The sequence below is a fragment of the Muntiacus reevesi genome, chromosome 9, assembly GCF_963930625.1.
Source record: "Muntiacus reevesi chromosome 9, mMunRee1.1, whole genome shotgun sequence".
NCBI classification, from domain to species: Eukaryota; Metazoa; Chordata; class Mammalia; order Artiodactyla; family Cervidae; genus Muntiacus; species Muntiacus reevesi.
Window position 1 is genome coordinate 15,545,315 of NC_089257.1, and position 25,043 is coordinate 15,570,357.

Consider the following 25,043-nt stretch of genomic DNA (forward strand, 5'->3'; position numbering starts at 1 on the left):
TCGATGGACATGAGTTTGAGTAAACTCTGGGAGTTAGTGATGGACAGGGAGGCCTGGCGGGCTGCAGTCCATGGGGTCGCAAAGAGTCGGACATGACTGAGCAACTGATTTGAGCTGAAGGAAGTCAGGGACTTGGACAAAAGAAGCAGGACAAGATTCAACCTAGAAAATGGAAGGTGGTAACCAAATCAATCCATATTATTAATATATGCTGGAGAGAGGCATAGGCCACAAAGCGAAGACAAGAGAGGAATTTACAACTTTATATACTAACCCCAAAGTTAAATATTGCTAGAAGGCTCTGGAGACTGGAGCTGGGAGGAGGCTGAGGTCTCTGAAAGGATACCACTGCAAGTAAAGACTTAACTTCCTTACCCCCTTCCTTCCTTGCCAGGATCAGAAAGTCAAAGAAGGTGAAGAGGCTAACCAAGCTGATTTACAAAGACAGCGAGGAGGAACTACGTCTGGGCCAATTCTGGACGTCTGAGCTGGGGCGACAGGACCCAGACAACCACCTCAGGAAATGAGTACATGAAAAGGGGAGGTCGTGGAATTATTTAGCCCTCGAACAACGCTGCCCAGACTGGGGGCCGAGGTCGGGGGGTGGGGGGAGGGAGGGACGGAGAGAAATCTCAGAAAAGGAATTTTGACAGTGAGAACGCTAGTGAAGACACAGCACTCCAGGCCCCCTGATGGCCCTTGTTTGATGTCCGTGAAGCCCGAGAGGATTATGCATTAGCAAGCCTTGCGTATCCTGAGACATCAATAAAGTCTGGACTCGGGGCCGGTAGGGGGGCCGGGGTCACGTCCAGGCGACTGGGGTCAGCTTGGGTGCACCACTCTGGCCCAGAACTAGAGTGAGCGGGGATCCGAGAGTTGCCGCTACGATGACACTTTTTTTAAGTTAAGGACTTTCGAGCAGTAGTAACGGGGACAGTGCGTGGGGTGGGCGGGGGGCTCTCTCGAGGGCTAGGAATGTGGGGGCGGCTTGCAGAGGAACTGGGCCAGCGCTGGAGGCGCCGGCGGGTGGGGTCCGGGGACCGGGGGGCGGGGGCCGAGGGCGGGAAGGGGCCGGGCCGGCGCGGGGGGCGGGACCAGGCGCGGTGGCGGCGGCGGGGGCTGCGGCGCTGGGGGCGGGGCGGCAGGGCCCGGGACACCCCTCTCCCGGTCCCCTGGCGGGGCGGCTTCGGCTCGGCCCGCACTGGAGGCAGCAGCAAGCCGGAGGGCGACTGGCGGGGCGCGCCCGCCGCCGTGGACCGGGACGCGGCCCCTGGGGGGGAGCCTCCGCCGACACCCTCCGGCGCGCCGTCCCGCGGGAGCCGGCGGGACCCCCGGGCCGGCAGGGAGCGCCGGCGGCGGCACCATGAGGCGGCCGTGCGGCGCGCTGCTGCTTGGAGCCCTGCTCTGCGCACACGGTAAGCGGCGCCGCGGCGCTCGCGCGCACTCGCCAGCCGGGAAAGTTTGTCCCCGGGCTCCGGCCGCTGCAGGACTCAACCTTCCCGAGAGCGGAACGGCGCGGGCTGGGGCCTGGGAGCCCCTCGCCCTCTCACTCCAAGCAGTTCGCCCGGAGATCGCGTGCCGGGGAAGGGGACCGGGAGCTCTCCACCCCACCCCCCCGCCCCCGACTCCTCCAGCCCGAGATGGGGCAGCGGCGACCGAGGAGCTCCTCGGGCTCGGGTCTGGGCCAGGCTGGGTGGAGGGGGGTGGGGGTCGGGGGGAGTCCCGAGGCGCTCGCCCCCTCCTTCCCTCGCTGCTCTTTGAAGAGCTGGGTGCTTCCCGTTTCGGGTTGACCCACGGCCTCTGTGTCCTTGGTGCGAATGAATGTGTGCGAAGAAAGGGAGGCGGGGAAGGATGGTCGCTAAAGCACAAGTTGTAAATAGTCCTCCTTCCAGGGTCCGGGGTGGAGGGGGTCTCGGGAGGATTGCAAAGGGAGGCTCCAGTGCAATCTGAATACTTGAGCTCAGGGGATTCCTCCCGACTCGGGGAGCAGTTGCGCGGACTCCGGACCACGCTCCCGCCGAGGGTCCTTGGGCACTGCTCGCTCGCAGCATCCCCACTTACTGGTGTTTTGGGTTCCCTCTCCTGGCTGTGACCAACCAGTTTCCTGCCCTGGGTCCTTCCCGGAGGAGGGGGAGGGGGAAAGGGGGGCAGAGGAGGGACAGAGGGAAGAAACTGCTGGAAGTCTCCCGCAGATCCGTCCTGGCTGGGACAGGGGGGCGGGTGTCGCCGAGCCTCACCAGGCAGCCCCCCACCCCACCCCCCGGCCCGCGCGGTGGCCCTCGGGGGAGCTTGGAGGGATGGCAAGAGGACTGCTGCTTCATCTGCTCCTTATTAATAACTTGTTTCGTGCTCGAACGCGACTGTTGTCTGCGTTGACGGCTCCGGTGGAATCTGTTTCTCGGCAGCCGGCTACGACCGTGGGTGCACCCCGAGATTTAGCAGCTGCCTCTAGTTGGTGCCCGAAGATCAAAGAACTTTGATCTTTGAACCCCAACCCTATTCACCCACCTCTGTTCAGCCGAGGTGTGGGGGGTGTGGGGGGGCGGTGGTGGTGGTGGAATCTGAGTCTTCCCATTCTCCCCCACCGCCGCCGGGATGAGGCGCTGGACGGGGTTTAGAGTGATGGGGATTGGAGACCACGGCCTCGTAGCCGATTCTTTCTTTAACCTAAAGGGAGCATGTGTGGAAATAGTGCAGATTTCGGAACTTGCCTGGCAGGGCGTGGAGATGCCTGAGCACTTGTTTTAAAGATTGGTTTACCTCCCAAATCCAAAACAGAGTTCTCTGTCTGTTATTTAGACAACCCGTGGGTTTTCAATGACTTTTTCCATGCCCACACTAACCCCACCGAGCACTCAACTCTTCCTCTCGGAGTGGTAGCCAGGCCGACCCACGTTCCTCTCCGGACTGTCCTCTCCCCCTCCCGGGCTCTCTCCTCGAAGGTTATTTGTAGCCTCTTTGGCGTGTCGGGACAGCGGCCCTACTAGGGTAGGAATGTAGCTGCTCTCCCCACCACATGGGCCCCTTAAAGGGACAGCTATGCTTTTGGGGGCTTTTCCCCTTCGGGCTGCAAGGCGAGGGGAGGGAGCTTTCCTCCCGGCCCCCTGGAGGAAGTTTTGAAAAAGATCAAGGGAAATGGCATGGCACTGAAGGGGAAAAAAAAGGAGGGGGGGGGAGCTAAAACGGATACCAACAAAGCTAGAGCGGAGATTGTCGCCTTCTGCCCTAGGGAAAGGGGAACTGGAAGGGTCCCGGCGGAGACTGGCCAAGAGGATTTTATTGCTCCAGAGCTGTCAAAACTGCACACACTACATCTGCATTGAGAACCGGGGTAGAAAATTGTGTATATTCTGTGCTTCACAGAAGAGGGATAGAGGATTCTTGGTCGCTCTTTGGGTGCTTTTCAAGGACAAGATATTTAATGGAAACTTCAAGGTGTGGGAGGCTCTCTGTGTATGTGCCTAAGGACCCTCAGTGGCACCAGGATCTAAACTTTGCCTAGCCTGCTGCTGAGCCATCCTCTGAGGCTTGGAAGGGACAGATTCATGGCTCACCAGTGAGACTGAGCAGTCACTCAACCAAAAATACCAGGAGGATCCCACACCATGTTCCAGGGGCTCAAGGAGAAGTCAGTGTATCATAGTCAATCAGTGAGACAGATCTGACCTCCACTCGGAATGAATTCAGGACACTAAAATTCAAGGCACTTATTTGGATGCTGCTAGTACTTGGGGCTTTTCCTAGAGCCCGTGGGATTGGCCTGAGCCTGTGAAAACACTCCTAAAGATTTTTGGAAGGAAACTTGATGACTGGTAATAGCCCTGGGTATCTTCCTGTTGAGGGTTGAGGTGAGGCCTCGGACAATTCACTACCATTTGAAGAGTGGCAACCCTATTTGTCTTGGAGATATCTTCCAGGTAAGCTTTGGTACATAGAGGGTTTATTTCTGAGACTGAGTGACAAAGAGTGGTGCTGAGACTGGATTCCTTTCCATCTGATGTTGTCACGGTGCTGGGTTGACCTTGTCCCTGATCTTACTGGACTTGTGAAAGAGGCCTGGCTTGTCACTGATTTTGGATTTCCTCTTCTGGCCCCTGTTGAGTATCAGATGACATCTTTGGGACTGGCACACGGATTTAAGAATGACAGGTGCAAGGGGACTCAGTGAGGCCATGTCTGACACTGAGCACATCGGACTTGCACATCTTCTGGGCCAGCAGAGAACACATGACGTTTTACAGGCCTTTCTCACTCTTTCTATGGGTTGACTGCTAATCTTGATCCCTAAGAAGAAGGAAGATGGGAGAGGCTGGCTATGTTGCTTCTCCTTTGAAGGGAGGATCAGTCCTAGGGGCTTCCAGAACAGGGCGGAATTTTGGAGACTAAGAAGCCGTCTTGTCTTTTTTTGTGTTTGGACACATCTCACAATTTCGTGACAGCTTCATGCCCGTGGCCAACTAGGTCTGTTAGCCTGTTCCAACCACGGTCTCTACATTCCTTGACACAGTTTAGCTGCGAGCTTTGTCACAGTTGCCTGGACATGGGGCACCTGACCCCAGACTGTGTCTGGATTACCATCTTATCTTCAGTTTTGGAAACCTTTCTCCCTTTCTCAGCCTGGTGGGATTCAGTGTCCCAGGAAAGACTTCATGCCGACTGGTTGACTGGCAGAGCCAGGGTTTGGCCCTATAAATAGCTCTGATGAATGCCTGTGCTTGCCACTCTCCTTCCAGCTTCAAGCTGACAGGGTCAGGTTCTTTTTCCCCCAGCACATTCAGGAGCATTCCCTGAACTGGGCTCTGCACCCATTCATTTGTTCATTCATTCCCCGGACACACATTTGTCAAGTGCTAATCTAATCCCTGCATGCACAGCTCCATGATCAAGAAGCTCAGGCTGTTTGAATCTTGACTTCACCACATCTTGGTGATCCTGTATAAAACACTTCATCACTTTGAACTTCAGGCTTCATATCTGTAAGGAAGGGGCTGGAATAGTAGTAATAAATTATCATGCAAGGATCCTGTAAAAATTAAATGAGATAATAGGACGTTCAAACCATTCAGCACAGAGTCCCACAGATAAATGTTAGTTGTTTGCTAGCGTGCTTGCATAAATAGATTAGAGATGGTTTTTGCCTTTGGACTATGGGAATCAGGCAAACAAGTAGTTAAACTTCAGTGTCATGTGCTAAAATGGAGGCTCAGCCCTTCATTCATTTCAGCTGGTTTTTGCTCTCTCTTTCTTTTTTTAAGGTCTTGCCCTTTCTTTCCCGCCTTGAACACATAATGAAACTTAAGCATTTTACTCTCCTATCCACACTTCAGAAAAGAAGTCTGTGGAGCTCTGCTGCGAGTCTAGCAGGCTCACTCTGCCTCAGTTCCCCTGGGTCAGGGCCTGGGAGGCGGGGCTTTCCTCTGAGAGCATCCCCGTGGTCGGGGTTATAGCCAGGCATCTCGCCCTAAGGTTGCTGTGACCCGGGGTGAGAGGTGCTGGCTGAGGTCTCCTGGAGCTGGAACCGTTTAGAATTCCAGGCTCTCCCTCCCACTGGCCTGGGAAAGGACAGGCCCCAGAGCTCATAAGGTAGTAATTGCCCCAATTGGGGGGCCGGGCCGCTGTGGGGCTGCCTTCCTTCACGACTACTGTCTTCAATCCGGAATCCTGTCGGCACGCAGGGAGAATAGATTGGAGCCTCAAGCCCACGACCCAGCCCCCAGCCTCTTCACCCGTCGAGTTTGACCCCTGTGGTCTCTTTGTTTTTTCCATTTAAGTCAGTGCCACTAATGTGATGGTTTGGGGGGCGGGGTGGGGGGGTTGTGGAAAGTTGACCGTAACCAAGAGCAGCCGTTCGAAAGAGCTGATTCTCGAGCTTTCCCGGCGGTCCTTTGACTCCATTTTCTGTCCTGCATTTTTGATTTAGCAAGAAGCAAACATCCTTGGTGCCCTTGGGCACCTTTTACGCCCTTCCGAGCAAACTTCATTCTTTCACGGCACGTAGGCATTCCCATCCTCGCTCACAGCTGAGTGGATCGCCCGCCAGCTGCCCTGACACCCTGCTCCCCTGCTTGTTCAGGTTAGAGTGAGGAGGGGAAGGGCGCTGCCCGAGCCCCAGCTGAAGAAAGCCTCACCGGGGACTTGCTGCAAGCCCAGACACAGCCCACCGGAGCTCCCCCCTCACCTCTGTGCAGAGCCAGGAGGATTGGAGTTGCGAGCAAAGCCGGAAACAAAAGCCTGGGAGCAAACCTCCCATCTGGCGGAGAGGCAGCACAAAGGTGCTGCTGCATAATTTATCACTGGAGGTTTTCTGGGGCTGGGGAACTCCTGGCAGAGCCTTTTGGTGGGGGAGAGGGTCCTCCACCGCCTCTCATCTGGGTGAAGGGCTGGGCAGGTAGAGGGTAGGGACACCTGATTAGCAGTGAAATAAAGACGCTTCGAGAGGTTGGAAGGAGCTGCAGTGATCTTTCCTCGCTGAGTTGCTCCACTTCCTGCCAGGCCTGCAGGGCAGGGGGTAGGGGAAATGCTCCAAATAGTCCCCTCCTTCGCCCCAGCCTGGAGAACTGTCACCATGGCCTGGATGAGGACAAGAGATATTTTCTCTGTTGGGTTGACTACAGCCTGCTGGAAATCAAATACAGATGCTGGGTTCTAATAGCCATACAGCTGGCAAGTAAGAAGGGCTTCCCAGGTGGCTGAATGGTAAGGAATCTGCCTGCCAAGCAGGAGACGTGGGTTCAATCCCTGGATTGGGAAGATCCCTGGGAGAAGGAAATGGCAACCCACTCCAGTATGCTTGCCAGGAAAATCCCGTGGACAGAGGAGCCTGGCAGACTACAGTCCTTGGGGTCGCAAAAGAGTCGGACACGACTTAGCAACTAAACAACAGCAACCAAGCAAATAAGAAAGGGGAGTTTCCTCGTCTTTCCACTCCCCCCCACCCCCCGCCAACCCCGTGGCCAACCCCACACTCACCTGCTGTTTAAACAAGAAATTTCAACCACAGGTTCAGAGAAGCAAAAAAAGTGAAAGTCTTTAAAATATGTCAACCACAGGTTCAGAGAAGCAAAAAAAGTGAAAGGCTTTAAAATATGCCTTCCCCAAGTGAAAATTTCTGCTCCTCTGGGAGTGATCTGTGGTGAGCATTTTTGCACAGCAAGCTGGGACATGTAGTCCAAAAATGACAAATGGACTTCTGGGACAGTTAACACTGGTGAATCTCTTTGCTGTATTGCTGGCATTGTGATAAGTGTTAGCATGTTTTATTACATGGCACTGTGATAATTGTTAGCATGTTTGATCACATTTACTCCTCACCGTATCCTTAGTAGGAAGATTCTGTTAGATTCCTGTCTTACAGACGGGAAAGTAAGTCTTGGGCCATTTGCTGTCACACAGCTAGTGAGTAACTGGCCCAGGATTGAACCCAGAGCCTGAGCTGTTAACCCTCTAATTCACACTGGCTCTTAGAACAGACTCTTTTTACATCTAAGCTATACCAGAAGACCCTGATCAGGACTGGTCTCTATTTTATCTCAGATTGACCTCTCCTCTCTGTTTCCAGTCTTCATCATCTCAGGGAATTCCAATGCATAAAGAATTACCTATTGGGTGCTTTTTTTTTTTTCCGATGGAGGGAGGCTTTAAAAAGTTCCCAGGAGATGTGGTTTGTAGCTCTTTGAAGCCCTGTGTTATCCTGTGGGCCTTGGGTTTTGAGATGTAGGGGGAGGGGAGAGCGATATTCTGAGCAGCCGCTCAGCACAGCCGCATCCAAGCCCTGCTGGATTTGTGGAGTCTTGTTGACTGAGCTCCTGGGCAGGGTGAGGAGACGTCTGAGGACCTGTAGGGAGACATCGCCACATTATTGGGTTGAGAGAGAGCACTCAGATGAAGATGGTGGTGGTAACAGCAACAACAACAAAATAATAGCTGCTGTGATGTACTTTGTATGTGTTATTTCATTTAAACCTCCTATCAACCCTATGAAACAGGTACTACCACTACCCCCATTTCACAGAAAAGGAAACTAACCCATGTCTAAGTTGCTCTGAGATTTAGGTTCTAAATGCTCTTTTCTATGCTTGCCTCCTAGAAATTGGTTGATGAGAGATTAGGTAAGGATAAAGGATGCCGTGTACTTCAAGCTCCCCCAGAGAAGGGCCGTAAAGCAGGACTGTGGTCACAGGACTGTCCCCTGTCGCTTCCTGAGGCCGCTCACACCACCGACTTAACACATGGGAGCAGCGCTGCAGCTTGGCACACAGTCAAGTTCTTAGACCTCTCAAGCCCTGAAATATTAGGGCTTAATCAAGGGGTGGCTGGATAAGACCGTCTGAGTGAGTCAGATTCTGTAAAAGTAATAGTAGGTGCTGTCACTTATTCAGAGCTTAGGCTATGCTAAGGGCTTTTTATGAACTAATTCAATTCTCATAACATCTGTGGGAGGTAGGGGCTCTTATCCCAGTTTTCTAGAAATTAAATAACATGCCCAGGTCCAATGGCCAGTAATTAGCTTAGTTTTGTTCCCATGTTCTTGACACTATGCTCTTCTGCCTCAAAACTTTGGAAGCTGACCTTTAAAGAATTCTTTTCTGTGTTTGAAACTAGCAAGAGAGGACTGAACTTGTTGGGACCGATAGTCATGTGTCTCATGGTGTCACTTTTGAGAGGGCCCTCTAGGAGAAGAGTTTATCAGATAGATTTTCAAACCAGGTAAGGTTGGCCTCTAGGGATCGAGAGACAGAGATAAGGAAAGTTATGGCATGTCAGTAACTCAGCCTGATAACACAGTGAATGAAAGGAGCTCTTGTTGGAGAAAGGAGTGAACTTAAACTTTACCTGGATACAAGTAGGTAGCCACCTTAAAAAGAAGATTCTTGTTTTCTTGAGTATGGGGTAAGTCGGAAATAACTGCTTTTATTTCTCATATTGTGGGCTTCCTTTTTCCCTCTGACTTCAGCTCTCACAGGATTCTCAAGAAATTTGTCATTTTTTCATTTTACAAACTTAGATGATCCACGCTACATGCAAGCATTGAGCGACGCACGGAATACAGATACAAAACTCTTTATCATATGATTCTACCTGCCAAGAGACTTCTGGTCCCTCAGCGGGCTAAGTGCTGCCGTGAAAGGAGACCCCAAGGGCCGCTGGGCACGGAGCAGAGACTTTCAGTTAAGTCAGGCTTCACGGACCCAGGTGGGGCAGCACGTCCTGGCCTCCTGCTGTCAACCATTTTCCGTGCTTGGTATTGGTTCCAGAGCTTTTTTGTGCAAGCTCTGTCCTCTCAAACCATGGCTGTATAGAAACCCGGGTCTCTCCTGACTCCAGGTATCTCTTGGGTGAGATCAGATCCATTTTCATGCGGCTTTTGGCTGCTACCCCTTTCAATTATACCAGTTTTGTCTTGCTGCATGGGCCTCCCTTTCAGTGGGAGATACTTATTGAATAACCTGCCCAAGGATTGGTCCCTTGATTGGCCTGGATGTAGATTAGGGTCATTTCAAACGACTTAACCTCATTAAATAAGGTTGTATCTTCATCATTGCTGCCAGTTGATAGAAAAGAAGACAGCATTGGAGAAAGGAACAGTGTTATAAGAAAAACATTCCTGGTGGCCCAGTGGCTAAGTCCTGTGTTCCCAAGGCAGGGGGCCTGGGTTTGATCCCTGGTAAGGGACCTAGATCCCGCATGTTGCAGCTAAAGAACCCGCATGCCGCAACAAAGATTGAAGGTCCCAAATGCTGCAACTAAGACCTGGTACAGCCAAACAAACAAATAAATATTTCTGAAAAAAATAAAAGTGTCCTTCACTCATATAAGTGATGATCTCTCTCTTCCCCATTGTAATCACTTCCATGCGGCGAGAGCTGTCATATACCTATACTCACAGGACACCCTTTAAGCCCTCTCATTTCTGGTTCAACTTGAAAAAGCTGCTCTGCAGCTGTGTATAGTCACTGGACACCTTGGGCCTCCGAGTGACAGGTGTGGTCCCTCCTGAGCTGAGCATTCTGTGAAGTGGTGAGGAGCAGCGCCTCTCTAACTTGAGCGTGCCTCAGGGAGAAGCTTTACTGAAAGTCCGGATTCTGAGACCATAGTAACAGAAGAATATTGGTCTAGGGATCAGAATGGGTCTGCCATCCTGGCTCTCCTACTTAACCTATGACCTTGGCCAAAGCAGATGACCTTACCCTTTAAAATGGTACAGCTGTAATGATTAAATGAGAACACAACTGTCTGTGCAAAAGGAGCTTGCAAAGTGCTAAGGGAAACTGCAGAACTTAGTCATTTGTTGTGTGAAGTCCTGTCCTTTTCCAGACCAACACCAACACTGAGGCGCTCATTTAAAGGACTAGGGTTCCATACTCTGCTTGCTTCTAAGGTCCATACTTGACCTTAGAGCAAGGGAAATGGGCCTTTAGCCTTGGCAGTAGCCAAAAGGAGAGGTCACTGCTTGAAATCCATAAAGTCACTGTGCGTTTGCTGAATGAGAATGCAGAAAGAAGGACCCGGAAGTCCCAGTGTTACCAATTCCCTTTTTGGATCTCAGAGGTTTGGAAACTCTCATAATAGCAATACCACGTATTGGGAGGCAGTATCAGGAGGGGATTAAGGGCAGAGGGTCTGGAATTGACCTGCCTTGCTCCAGCCCTTAGTATCTGTATGACTTATCAGCAGACTTCTCCTCCCTGGATCTCAGAGTCCTCTCCTGTAAAATGGTGATAATAATCACAGACACCTCCCAGGACTGTTGAGAGCCTTCAGTGATGTAGCGTGAGAAAAGTATTTTAGAAAAGTATTTAGAGACCACATGGTAAATATTCAGTGAGTGGTGGCTGTATTTTTATAAAGCTTTTGCTGTGTGCTGGCCCTGTGCTAAGAAGTCTACATGGATTTTTAAAGTTTAGAGCATTTTTTTAAAAAGCATTTATTTATATATTCGGCTGCACCGGACCTTAGTTGTGGCCCGTGGGCTCTTTAGTTGTGGCAGTGGGATCTAGTTTCCTGACCAGGGATCAAACCCAGGCTCCTGGCACTGGGACTGCAGATTCTGACCCACTGGACCCCCAGGGAAGTCCCAGATTATTTCATTTAACCTTTACAAAAGCCTTTGCAGTAAAGCTATTGTTATTCCCATTTTATGGATGAGGAAACAGACTCTGGCATGCACTAACTCTCTCAAAGTTGTAGAGTTAGCGGTACAACCAGGACTTGAACTCCAGCCTCTCTAACTCTGGAATCTATGTTCTCTAACATGTTCCACGGTATCTGGTAGTGTAAGCAGGTGGATGTCTCTTTTTTCCTGAAGAAAGCAGTGAGAAAGTGGTAGGTAACATGGCTGAGATTCGAATTAACCTCCTAGGAAGGCCCTATGAGCACATTAACATGTATCCTAAAAGCTGGATTATCGGATGATCAGGGATAGTGAACACTTTGGGAAGAGGTCTTTTCCTTGTTGAACGGCATTAAATCGAAGGTCCCATCCCCTTTACGGCCGAAGTAGACTTGCAGCGTGGCTGGGAAATAGTGTTCAAGGCCAGAAGCCCAGGGGAGTGCTCTAACTGAACACTTCTTGAAATGAAGACCGCGTCTTGCCACCCGCAGTCACTTGTTTCCTTTCTTCACTCACCATTCTTTTAGTTAAAAAGGGTTAAAAGCTGTCCTTTATGATCCCAGCCAGGACTCGAGTGAAAAGGCAGAATTCCACCTCCCAGAATCCCAGAGGGGCAACAGTTGTCCAGAAGAGCTGAGTCTTGGAGGATAATGTGTCTGTTTACTGTATGAACACCCAAGCCAAGACTTTGCCTGTCGCCGGCTGCCTGACCTTCACATGCCGACGTTCAGATGTTGCTCTGACAGGCAGGAAGTCCTGCCTTTTCAACAACCAACTTGATGCCCACCGGATGGAATGCTTTGTTTCGAAGTCTGCAGGGGGAACTCAGGACTTCTGCTATCACTCAGCCAAAGGGGGTTGGGGAGGCTTAAAAAAAAAAAAAATCCCCTGAAGGCTCTTCTTTACATACTGAATTCCCCTTTTTAAAAAAAAACAATTTATTTATTTATTTATTATTTTTGGCTGTGTGGGGGCTTTTCTCTAATAGTTGTGAGCGGGGGCTACTCTTCCTTGCGATGCGTGGGCCTCTTACCACGCTGGCTTCTCTTGCAGGGCACATGTTCTAGGCGCGTGGTCTCAGTGATTCTGCCACACAGGCCCAGCTGCTCCGCCTCATGGGAGAATCTTCCTGGACCAGGGATCGAACCCGTTCCCCTGCATTGGCAGGCAAATTCTTAACCACTAGCCTGGATTTCTTTTGACTTGCGGGTAGCCTAAGATGCTGCTGTGCTTGATCCTGGTACTCAGGTTCTTAGCATCAAGGCCTTTTAGGAAAAAAAAAGCTATCCCCCAAATCCTCATGTCCCCGCACCTCCAGCCTGCACTTCTGGAGCATCCTTGGCATGCCCAGGCATGGATCAGCCTCTCCACATTCATCCTCTCATACAAGTCTGTGGCTTTTTTATACACCAGGCTAAGGGGGCTGTGGTACTTAACACAAGATAGTGCAACTGGTCAGGGGGACCCAGCTCTGTCCGCTGCAGGTCCAGAGCTTTTTCCTCCTCCCCTCTCTCCCGTGTCTTCTCCTGTCCATTCTGGTCATCCCCTTACCCTGATCACCTCCGTGGTGTGGCCCTGCTCCCTGCTCTGTGGGGTTAGCAGTATTTCTCAACCTCCCGTTGACATTTTAGGCTGGATAACTTCTTTGTTTGGGGGCACCTGTCTTGTACATTGTGGAATATTTAGCAGCATCTGTGGCCTTTATTCTCTGAATTCTATCCGCGTCACCAGTTACAACCAAGAATGTCATCACACATTGCCAAATGCCCCCCAGGGAGAAAAAACATCCTTCACTGGGAACCACTGTGGCAGCCTATTCTTCCTCTTCACCATTCCTCCCCGCGAAGGGGGTCAGTGTCTTGGTGAGCCCCATGGCACGGAGTCCTCTGGAATACTCAGTTATTGCTCTTTCATCCCAGCCGGAGTCCCCGAAAGCAGTGCTTATAGCTGTGATGAGCTGATCACACTTAGAAAAGTTTCTCAGGCTCTCGTCCCCAGGGTCTGAGTGAAAAAAAACAAACCCAAAACCCATTCCTTCTCAGTGCTCTCAGAACAGGCCAGAGAGGAGGGGACTGGGGCTTCGGTGCTTGCCTGGGAAGAATCCTCCATCCTTTACTTGCAGGGAGACCTGGAGAGACAGGCGTGCTGGCCTTGGAGTAGAGATGCAGCTTCTCTCAGATGGATTCTTCTGGCTTCTGCAGGAAATCCTGCATTTTTTCTAGGGCAGCCAATTCCCTTAGCATGTGGAAGGCGAGGGCAAGGCCTCCGCTGAAGGTGGGGTGAGAGCTATGGTCCTTCACTCCAGAAACATACCTTTTGCCAGAGGTTCACAGATCACAAAGGCCGGCTGTTCCCCCCCCCCCCGCATCCGTCTGCAGGTTAGGGACCCCTACTTTCTGCTTATACTTGTCCTGGGGGGTGGACGTGGAGAGGGAGGGGTCTAGGGAACAGCTGTCGTTTGCTTTTGGTGGGAACAGCAATCCACCCTTTCATTCTGAACCCTGAACCCTAAAGCTGGCCCGAGGAATATAATGTGAAGTGAGGATGGATGTCAAGGAGATGAGCCAAGAGAGGGACGCTGGGCCCGGGAAATAGGAAAGGAAGCAGGGTGGCATTTGGGAGCTGACTCCTTCCCCATTCCAGCCCAGCCCGAGGGCAGCGCCCAGCGGAGGGGAGGACAAGGAGAAGAAAGCAAGTGGGGGAGATGAGCAAGGGAGAGTGGCCCCGTCCTTCCCAGCTGCAGCAGCCCAGCGGGTTAGATGAATGCTGGGGGGGCGGGGAAGAGTGACCCTGGCAGAGCCCTTTGTTCCAGCTGAGGCTGGAGCGGGGGCACCGAGCCATTCACACGCCATCCCAGGGCACCCTGCTGGGCATGCTGGGGAGGGGGCGCAGCGGCCGGTCATGGGACTTGGCCAGGCAGATAGCTGGATGCTCAATAGGGAAGCCCAGCTGCGTGCTGCGGAGGCTGGGGGCGGGGCGGCCCCTGCCATCCTTCCTCCAGGCCGCCGCCGGGCCCACAGACAGGAAGGCCCCACCACCACCCCGCAGTCGCTCTGCCCCAAGGCAGCCTGGTCCCCCCCATCCCCCACCCCGTCCCCCCTTCTCCTGGTCGCCCTTCTTAGAGGTGCGCTCTGACTGTAGGACTCCCAGAAGTGTCTGCTGCTTCCTGCTCCCCGGTGTGACTTCTTATCCCCAGAAGGGGCTCCAGCATTTTAACTCAGCGTCCCCCTCCTGAATAGAGGCGAGAGCATCCATAACGCCGCCTGGTTTTGGAGGGAAGGGCCTGGAAGCCTTTGTGCATCGTCCTCCTCTCCCTGGCTCCCTTTCCTCGGGACCACTAGCCCTGCAACTGGTGTCATTGTCTCTGGTCCTTTGCGGGTGTGCAGAAAACCCTGTCATAGAGGGGAGACCTGGGCCGTCTGTGAGCCCAAAGTCAGAGGGTATCTTCTGGACCATTTGTGCCTAGAGGAGGGGGAAGGCACCATGACGTCATCCACATCTCTCTGCAGTCGTCTCTCTGACCTCCTAGGTAACAGTGCCCCTAGACTTGGCGCCTCTACCTTGCCCCCCAACCCCGGAATGGATTTTGGAGGGCTGGGAGCTGAGCCCTCACTGGTTCCTCTTCTCTCTGCCCAGGACTGGCCAGCAGCCCCGAGTGTGCCTGTGGTCGGAGCCACTTCACGTGTGCGGTGAGCGCCCTCGGAGAGTGTACCTGCATCCCTGCGCAGTGGCAGTGTGATGGAGACAATGACTGTGGGGACCACAGCGATGAGGACGGATGTAGTAAGAACTCCTCCCCCCTGCCCCGGGCTCCTGGGAGGGTGACAGATATGCACAGGTGGGAGGTTTCTTCACAGTGTGTATGACTTTAACCCTCCTGTATTTCCCATATTTCCACACATATAGTCATTATACGGTAGCTCAGCTGGTAAAGAATCCGCCTGCAATGCAGGAGACCCCAGTTCGATTCCTGGGTTGGGAAGATCCCCTAGAGAAGGGATAGTTTACCCACTTCAGTATTCTTGGGCTTCCCTTGTGGCTCAGATGGTAAAGAACCCGTGTGCAATGTGGGAAACCTGGGTTCGATCCCTGGGTTCTTGGGAAGATCCCCTGGAGGAGGGCATGGCAACCCACTCCAGTATTCTTGCCTGGAGAATCCCCATGGACAAAGGAGCCTGGCCGACAGTCCATGGGGTCGCAAAGAGTCGGACATGACTAAACGCACCCACCATAGCTACTAAACCAGACTTTGAAACAAGCGTAGGAAAAAAACAGCCTAGAATAGATCTCTGTGTTTGTGTGCATGTGTATTTGTGTTGCATATTTCTACATTTTTAAATGTGCACGCTATACGTGGATGAAGTGTATTTGTTTCTTACGTTGGTATTCTGTGTAATCACACCTTTTTAAATAACGTAAACTTGGTGAGAAATTTTGCATTCTTGTTAAGTCTCCCATTTCCCCTAGTACAATAACATACACAACAGGCTAGGGTGTCCTGGATACATGACTTGGATATGTAGCAATATGGCTCCTGAGCCAGTTACTTTTCTGGGTTCCAGGGTGTGGCCCCCACCTCTGCAGCACCTACATCTGAGGGAGGCTAATTAGTCTCGTAAGAGTGAAGCTACAGCCTGGACCTTATTACCCCTAACCAGTTTAGCTAATTGCGATGATGGTAAATGGCTCACTTTTATGGAGCACTTTCATATGCATTATCTCAAAAGACCTCTCTGAGTCAATTATAATTATCCCCATTGTACAGTTGGAAGAACCCAGAGCTAAGAGAGGGTATCTGGCTTGTGTGATAAAAGTAATGAGTTCTAGAACTTGACATCGAGCCCAGGCGTGTCAGTCATCATTTAAATAGGAGCAAACGGGGGAAATACATTTGTTTCTCTTCATGTTTTCCTTCACTGCTTTGCTGGTAGTTCCTCGGACTCTTCTGTCCTGTGAACCCCTGACCACCGCTCCCCGAGGAAGCTCTCTCTTCTTGGCTGCTGTTTCTGCCTGCTTCTCTGTTAGTGGGGCCCGGGGGTAGTTGGAGTAGCCAGTGAGGAGGGACCGTAATTCAGACAGGGCCAGAGGGAAGGATGGGGCCTGCCTCTGAGTAAGTGCCCCGGACTGACCCCTGCTTCCCTCCCCTTCCCGGGGTCAGAGCTGCCCACCTGCTCCCCTCTCGACTTTCACTGTGACAACGGCAAGTGTATCCGCCGCTCCTGGGTGTGCGATGGGGACAACGACTGTGAGGATGACTCGGACGAGCAGGACTGTCGTGAGTGCTGGGCGGGGCTGGGCGGCTTCCATTGGGCTTGGCGGGGAAAGGCGTTTCAATCAGAAAATGAGGCCCCAATTTTTCACCATTGAGGATAATGTTTGCTGTGGGTTTGTCACATATAGCTTTTACTATGTTGAGGTGTGCTCCTTCTATTCCTGCTTTCTGGAGGGTTTTTATCATAAATGGATGTTGAATTTTGTCAAAGGCTTTCTCTGCATCTATTGAGATAATCATATGGTTTTTATCTTTCAATTTGTTAATGTGGTGTATTACATACACGCATAGCTGATTCATGTCAATGTATGGCAAAACCACTACAATACTGTAACGTAACTAGCCTCCAATTAAATAAATTAAAAATAAATAAATAAATAAAAAGAAAACGAGGCCCCAGCCCATGGTCTTTGGCGCTTGTCCTTCCACCTCCTCTCTCAGCTTATCTAAGCCCCCCCCCCGGGGGTAGGGGACAGCCAGCTCCCCGGCTCCCTAGGGCAGTGTCGGAGCTGCTCCGCTCCACCAGTCCGGGCGCTGGCCCCCCTCCCCGGCCGGCAGCAGCTGACCGCTCTGTGCCCACAGCCCCCCGGGAGTGTGAGGAGGACGAGTTCCCCTGCCAGAACGGCTACTGCATCCGCAGCCTGTGGCATTGCGATGGTGACAATGATTGTGGCGACAACAGCGATGAGCAGTGTGGTGAGCGGTGCTCCCGGGGGGCGGCCGGGGGCGAGCAGGGAGGCTGGTGGATGGCCTGGCCTTGGCAGGGGCAAGAGCCTCAGGGGCCCTAGCACTGCCCAATCCTTGAACTGCCTGGGGTGTCTGGAGCAGCTGGAGGAGAGCAGGACGGGGAGACGGGGCTGACACCCCAGGGACCATAGAACGGGAGCCTGAGGCCAGTCTCTCTGGGGCCTCTTCTTTCCCCTCAGGAGTCTATGCTGACCCTGCGGAGTCTTCCAGGGCCTGAGTCAGACTCCCAGGGGGGCAGCGAGGGTGGGAGTCAGGGAGGATGCCAGGAGGGTTCCCGGTGGGGCTCCTGCAGGATTGCTCTCCCATCGTGCCCCCCCCCCCCGCCCCGCCCCCAGACATGCGGAAGTGCTCGGACAAGGAGTTCCGCTGCAGCGATGGAAGCTGCATTGCTGAGCACTGGTACTGCGACGGAGACACGGACTGCAAAGACGGCTCTGACGAGGAGAGCTGTCGTGAGTGGCCCCAGGACGCAGGCTGCCGGGCTGGGCTGGGGGCAGAGGGCGCCGATCGGTGGGCTGAGGGCCAGGCCGAGGAGTGAAAGGACAGCGAGGGCCGGCCGGGAGGGTGGGTTCTTAAGCAACAGCTCCTCCTGGGCGGGGCCGGGAGGGAACAAGTGCCCCAGGTGAGAAGGGAGGCCTCCCTTTGGTCCTCTGGCATATGGCCGTGTATCAGGGCCATGCCCAAGGAAACTCGGCTTCTGTGTCTGAGTGCCTGGCCCCTTGGAGGAGTCCGGGCCCCTCTCCTCTGAGGGGGCCTGAGTGCGTGCCCCTCCCCGCCTTGCCCTCCTTGCAGCCTCAGCAGTGCCAGCACCCCCCTGCAACCTGGAGGAGTTCCAGTGTGCCTACGGCCGCTGTATCCTCGACATCTACCACTGCGATGGCGATGATGACTGCGGAGACTGGTCTGACGAGTCTGACTGCTGTGAGCACTCTGGCCAGCGGGGTGGAGGAGGGGAGGCCAGGCTGGGAGGAGCTCCTGGGGGAGGCGGGGGTGAGGCCCAGGTGCCAGCTGGGGCAGAAGCTCAGGAGAGGAGCTTCTAGAGCCCCTGGTTCCCTACGGGGTCAACATGGAGGAGCCGGGGCGCCGGGGCTGTGACTTCCTGGTCCACCGTGGGACACTGCGTGTGCGGACTGGCTAAAGACAGAAGCCTGGCATGTCTCCCCAGCCTCCCACCAGCCCTGCCGCTCTGGCGAGTTTATGTGTGACAGCGGCCTGTGCATCAATGCGGGCTGGCGCTGTGATGGCGACGCGGACTGTGATGACCAGTCTGATGAGCGCAACTGCAGTGAGTGGGGGGCAGTGCCAAGCTCTGGGCCGGAAGCAGAGAGAGGCCACCTCTGATAAAGCTCCAGGATAGTTAAGACAGGTCCACCATGTACAGTTGTGTAGGTTGGGCACTGCACAAAGGTACTAGGTCCAAAGAATGCCAGTCCCACAATAGACTTATATAATTCTCTAGATTTATATAGTCATCATGGCAGTTTTCCAGCAGATGGCAGTAAAATGTCAAGGAAAAGATACCTTCTGATTCCCACAGAGATGCCATAGAGACCAACTGTGACACTGGGGTCAAGAAGAGTGTCAAAGGGATTTCACGGCGGTCCAGTAGTTCAGATTTAGCTTCAAAGACAGGGGGTGCCGGTTTGATCCCTGTTCAGGGAGTTAAGATCCCTCTTGCCTCCTGGCCAAGAAATCCAAAAGTGTAACAGAAACAACATTGTAACAATTCAATATAGACTTTAAAAATGGTCCAAAAAAGAAAAATGGTTCACATAAAAAAAAAAAATTATGAAAAAAAAGAAAAGTGGCGTGGGTGCTGGCGTGAAGTGCAGCCTAGGGTGGCAGGGTGGGGCTTCGGGCTGAAGCGGGGTCAACCTTTCATCAGCCTGTGCTTTGCCCAGCCACCTCGGTGTGTACGGCAGAACAGTTCCGCTGCCGGTCAGGCCGCTGCGTCCGTCTGTCCTGGCGCTGCGATGGGGAGGACGACTGTGCGGACAACAGCGATGAAGAGAACTGTGAGAACACAGGTAGAGTGTCCCTGGAGAGCCCCAGGCCCCTTAACCCGTAGTTAGGCTGGAGGAAGGAGGTGGAAAGAGGGCGTTACTGCCGCCTCTCCAGTTGGGCCAGCGTGGTGCTTTCATCAGGTCTTGCCCGTGGCCTGGATTTTTCCTGCTCGTCTCGGTTACCAGTGTCAAATCAGGTGCATCTGTTGACCCGCAGCCTCACGGCCTGGAACACAGCATCAGGGCCGGGAGTTTCAATGGCCTCTCACATTCTTACTCACATGCAGCCCGTGCTCTGTTGCTCTGGCCTCACAAGCAAGGACTGGTCTCCAGCTGACAGCCCTACGCCCCCTCCCCTAGCCGCACAGGTGCCGGACACATGCGTGGGCTCCCTCACTCTGCCCCGCGTCCCGTCTCACCATGGCACTGTGCTGTCCTGGGGAGAACACGCACGCACACAGCCCAGTCTGAGCTGTTTCCTGCCCTGGGCCCCGACCCTCCGACCTTGAGTCTCCTCTGTCTCCAGCTCGCCCTAGACAATGACAGGCTCCCATCTTTTTTTGGTTGACCCAAGCCCCGTCAACCCTGCCCGACGCTGACCTGGCTCTCCTTCCCTCCCCATCTTCCCCTCTAGGAAGCCCCCAGTGTGCCTCGGACCAGTTCCTGTGTTGGAACGGGCGCTGCATCGGGCAGAGGAAGCTGTGTAACGGGGTCAACGACTGTGGGGACAACAGCGATGAGAGCCCACAGCAGAACTGCCGTGAGTGTCCCCACCCCGCTCCCCGGGTGTGCCCGCCCATGGTTTGTGGCCGCGCCCCACCCATCTGCTTCAAGAGAGTCCTCCCCAGGGACGCGTGCAGCCCTGGGAGCTGTTCTTCGTGGCCCAGGTGGAATGCCAAGTTGGCCGTCTGGGGGAGGATTCCGGGCTCAACTCCCATCTCTGGCTTGGCTGGCACAGGGCCCCGGACGGGTGAGGAGAACTGCAATGTTAACAACGGCGGCTGCGCCCAGAAGTGCCAGATGGCGCGGGGGGCCGTGCAGTGTACCTGCCACACGGGCTACCGGCTCACCGAGGACGGGCGCACCTGCCAGGGTGAGCTGGGGCCCCCCAGGCGGGAGCAGGGCCGGGGGGCTGGGTTAACCGGGGGTCAGGCCTCTGAGAGACGTGACCGTGTGTCCTCATCTCAATAGCCCCGGGAGCTGGGGATTGTTGTCCGTCTCGTTTCGAAGGCGGCGGGGGGGGGGGGGGTAGGGGTGGGGGTGGGGAATGAAAGCTCAGAGAGGTTATCACTTACTGAAGGTCGGAGAGCCGATGAATAGCAGAGTTGGGATCCCAGCCCAGCTCAAAGCCCTTAACCACTTGCTCTGTAGTCTTCCCGCTGGACCTGGGAAGTAGGAGGGTGTGTGGGCAGGAAAGAGCTAGTCAGCTTGGGAGCTGGGGCTGGAGGATGGTAGAACTGAGATCTCCTGCCCTTGCTCCGTCGTCATAGATGTGAACGAATGTGCCGAGGAGGGGTACTGCAGCCAGGGCTGCACCAACAGCGAGGGGGCTTTCCAGTGCTGGTGCGAAGCAGGCTACGAACTCCGGCCTGACCGGCGCAGCTGCAAGGCTCTGGGTAAGGCGGGGCGGGGCTTGGCATTTGGCTGGGTGGGCAGAGAGCTGAGCAGGGCAGCCAGGGGCTCTGGTGCTTGGAGATTGGTAGAGAGTTAGAGCGATGGTTCTTTTTTTTGCCTTTTAATTTTATATTGGGGTGTAGCCAATTAATGAGTTTGAGCAAACTCTGGGAGATGGTGAAGAACAGGGAAGCCTGGCGTGCTGCAGTCCATGGGTTCACAAAGAGTCAGACACGACTGAACGGCTGAACAACAAAATCGTCAATTAACAATGTTGTGATAGTTTCAGGTGCACAACAAAGGGACTCAGCCATACATGTACATGTATCCATTCCCCCCCAAACTCCCTCCCATCCAGGCTGCCACGTAATATTGAGCAGAGTTCCTCCTGCTATATAGCAGGTCCTTGTTGGTTATCCATTTTAAATATAGCAGCATGTACATATTCATCCCAAACTCCCTAACTATTCCCTCCCTATATCCTTCCTCCCTGGGGACCATAAGCTCCTTCCAGAGAGATGTTTCTCCATCGCAATAAAATGGAGCTGTGAGTTGAATCCTGGGCCCCAAGAATGGGATGAGATGTACGCTTTGCAGACTGCCAGTCTTCTCGTAGTGATGGATGCTGACGGCTTGGGACGTGCTCTAGTGGCCAGGGGGCCCCTTGGAGCTGGGGTGGGGGTGCATGCTGATGGCTGCCAGGGGGCAGCTCTGGAGCCCAGCGGGGGCCCCATTTCTATGCCACGTCCCAGGGCCGGAGCCTGTGCTACTGTTCGCCAATCGCATCGACATCCGGCAGGTGCTGCCGCACCGCTCCGAGTACACGCTGCTGCTCAACAACCTGGAGAACGCCATCGCCCTGGACTTCCACCACCGGCGCGAGCTTGTCTTCTGGTCCGACGTCACCCTGGACCGGATCCTCCGTGCCAACCTCAACGGCAGCAACGTGGAGGAGGTTGTGTCTACAGGGCTGGAGAGCCCAGGTAAGGAACAAGGCCCCGTGGGGAGGGGCAGGGCCGCACCACGTGCAAAACCACCAAGGAAGGAACACGTTAGTGCCCACAAACTTTAGGCAGCAGAACATCTCACGGTGAAACCTTGCATGGAACTCTAATGCAGACAATGTTCATTAGTCTACATTCATTTTATAGGCTCAGATTTGTAATATTTGCTCGGTATTGAGCTCGATCATTGAGAATACTGAGACAATTTCGTTGAATGGAACCATTTGAAACCAGAGATCTGTGGAAGACGGGTGCTAATTCTCTATCAGCCTGGCATCCCATCTAATTCTGACTTTCATTTTGATTACTTCGTATTAGGAATATTCTGATGGACCCAGATAGATAGCATCCAAATGTTTGCAGATTAGAAAACAGTAGCTCACTCTGCCATCTCAGGCCATCTGCGAAGCGGGTTAGAATTCGGTGTTGATTAAGCACTTTTGACTCGGGTGCTTATGGAACTGGTGATGTTCCTCTGTAAAACCCTGAGGCACAAATTACAAACCCCGGGGCCAGCGGGGGTCAGGGAGCTAGGATTCCGGAAGTGGAGTATGATTGGCTGAGAGGAGGAAATGCGCGACCTCGGACAGTTACTTGAGTTCTCTTTGCCTCAGTTTCTTCATCCTCATGGGGATTATTATAGCACCTAACTCACACAGTTGTTGTGACGATTTAAGGTAAAACGTGTGTTTGTAAAATGGTGAGAAGAGTGCCTGGCCCAAGAAACATCTTCGTGCGAGAGTTGCCGTTGTTTCTGTAGCACAGAGGGGCCGTGGCTGAAGCCCTGACACTCTTTCCATGGCCTCTTTCCACCAGGGGGCCTGGCTGTGGATTGGGTCCATGACAAACTCTACTGGACCGACTCGGGGACCTCAAGGATTGAGGTGGCCAACCTGGACGGGGCCCACCGGAAGGTGCTGCTTTGGCAGAACCTGGAGAAGCCCAGGGCCATCGCCTTGCACCCCATGGAGGGGTGAGCGAGCTGGGACTCCAGCTGCCACAATCCTCTTACAACCTCTAGGGACAGTTCCTCCGCCACCTGGGCCAGACTTTACTGGGGGGCGGAGGGACCTCATAGTGTGATGTTAATAGCCTTGGCTCTGCACCCAGACGCACCTGGGTTTCCAGCTCTTCGGTAACTGACTGTATGGCCTTGGGCTAGTTCATCTCTCTAGGCTTCCATTTTACTCGTTTCTAAACTGGTGATAAAAATATACCTACCTCACAGCTGTGTGGAGATGAAATGATGTGATGCATTTTAAATGGCTTGACACACATCATATAAGTGGTAGCTGTTTCGTATTTTTGTTATTAGTTTATAGGGTTGAGCTAATTAATAAAAATCAATCATTTTATTATTAGAAGAAAGTAGAAGAAAGGTCTTTAGCAGGGGAAGTTCTTTGCCTCTGGCTTTTAAAAATTAAGTGCAATCAATTGAGAGGGGTGTCTTCTAAGATCCTACAGTTATAGATTAGCTCTTTTAGAAACTGTGTGTGTGTGTGGTGTATGGCGTGTGTGTGTGTGTGCGTGTGTGAAAATTACAAAAGGCAGTGGTAGAGACTGTGAGCAAGAAGAAAATGCTTGTCCTAAGTAGTATCCCACTAGTATTTTTTTCAGTTTCACAAGGTCAGGATTTTTATCTGTTTTGTTCACTGCCATGCTCTCAATGCCAAAAGATAGATATGCTCATCTCACAGCAGATACTCCAAAATTTTTTTGTTAAATGAATACGTTCTTTGTCTAGAGACATTTAAATTCAAGCATTGAGGGACTTCCCTGGTGTTCTGTGGTTAAGATTCAGTACTTCCAATGCAGAGGGCATAGGTTGGATCCCTGGTCAGGGAACTAAGAACCCACATGCCACGCGATGTGGCCAAAAAAATTTTTTTAATAATAATAAAGAATTCAAACATTGAAAAACTCTCTGTAAACCCAGGAGAATGTATTTCCTACCAGTTGGAGTTCCCTGGGTGAAATCGATAAGAGCCCTGCCTGACGCTGGGTACCTTACCTGCCCTCTACTGCATGCCTCTCAATGTCCTTTTCTCTCTTCCCAGGACCATTTACTGGACAGATTGGGGCAACACCCCCCGCATCGAGGCCTCCAGCATGGATGGCTCTGGCCGCCGCATCATCGCTGATACCCATCTCTTCTGGCCCAACGGCCTCACCATCGATTATGCCGGGCGCCGTATGTACTGGGTGGACGCTAAGCACCACGTCATTGAGAGGGCCAATCTGGACGGGAGTCACCGCAAGGCTGTCATTAGCCAGGGTGAGGCCCTTCCTTCACTCTCCTTCATCTCTCGTCCTGCTTACCCTGTCCCAGCCCCCAGAAGCCTTTGGCAGAGGGTGAGATTTGTACTGTTGCCAGGCCTGGGCCCAGGGGCCGGCCGGACAGGCCATGTGTAGACTGAGGTCCTCCTGGACTTTCCCCAGGCCTCCCGCATCCCTTCGCCATCACGGTGTTTGAAGACAGCTTGTACTGGACAGACTGGCACACCAAGAGCATCAATAGTGCCAACAAATTTACTGGCAAGAACCAGGAGATCATTCGCAACAAACTCCACTTCCCCATGGACATCCACACCCTGCACCCCCAGCGCCAGCCTGCAGGTAAAAAAATCAATGCCCGCCTGGTGAGCCCCCAGTGCTTCTGAGAACCTTCCTTGCACCTGTCAACAGTTGCCAGGGTTTCCATCAAGGAAATTTAAGGTTGGCGCTGGTGTCGACTCATTCCGCCCTCTGCTGGACTTGTAGGGTACAACATGGAGACTTAGGAAAGACTCATTCTGCTTTGCTATCCCCATTGAATTCATGCAAACTTTTCCTGTGTATCAGGCATTCACTCTGCTCTTAGGTGGGGGCAGATATACAAGATAAGAAGACATAGTTTTTTCCTTCAGGAAGATCATGCCTTTGTTTGCTAAACCCCCACTCACTAGCCTTGGGACCCCTTCTGCCAACCTTTGGCCTTACCTGACCCTCTCGTTCTGGGCTTTTTGAGCAGGGAAAAACCGCTGTGGGGACAACAATGGAGGCTGCACCCACCTGTGTCTGCCCAGTGGCCAGAACTACACCTGTGCCTGCCCCACCGGCTTCCGCAAGATCAGCAGCCACGCCTGTGCCCAGAGTAAGTGGGTCTGGGGCCCCCGCCTCAGTGGACCTGCCTTGTGAGGGTGGGTGGAGCAAACAAAGGGGGAGGAGTTTGGGAATTGCCTGGTTCAGGGAGGAGCCAGCTCCGCAGGTAGCCCCTGGAGAGGAAGAAGGTCAGGAGCTGAGGGCTCCGCGGT

General features: G+C 53.3%; 1 protein-coding gene across 1 annotated transcript in view; it reads left to right on the top strand.

Annotated features, from left to right (window-relative positions):
- The first annotated feature begins 1,216 nt into the window (after positions 1-1,216).
- Positions 1,217-25,043, top strand: part of LRP4 (LDL receptor related protein 4) — a 51,825-nt gene continuing 27,998 nt past the window's right edge. The window contains exons 1-16 of the mRNA XM_065944668.1: positions 1,217-1,415; positions 14,747-14,893; positions 16,269-16,385; positions 16,965-17,078; positions 17,465-17,581; positions 17,922-18,050; positions 18,295-18,414; positions 19,031-19,156; positions 19,767-19,892; positions 20,091-20,225; positions 20,623-20,748; positions 21,499-21,729; positions 22,567-22,723; positions 23,808-24,025; positions 24,190-24,366; positions 24,761-24,883. Of these exons, the coding sequence (XP_065800740.1) occupies positions 1,364-1,415; positions 14,747-14,893; positions 16,269-16,385; positions 16,965-17,078; positions 17,465-17,581; positions 17,922-18,050; positions 18,295-18,414; positions 19,031-19,156; positions 19,767-19,892; positions 20,091-20,225; positions 20,623-20,748; positions 21,499-21,729; positions 22,567-22,723; positions 23,808-24,025; positions 24,190-24,366; positions 24,761-24,883 (2,215 nt within the window). The 5' untranslated portion in view covers positions 1,217-1,363. The remainder of the gene's footprint in view (positions 1,416-14,746; positions 14,894-16,268; positions 16,386-16,964; positions 17,079-17,464; positions 17,582-17,921; positions 18,051-18,294; positions 18,415-19,030; positions 19,157-19,766; positions 19,893-20,090; positions 20,226-20,622; positions 20,749-21,498; positions 21,730-22,566; positions 22,724-23,807; positions 24,026-24,189; positions 24,367-24,760; positions 24,884-25,043) is intronic.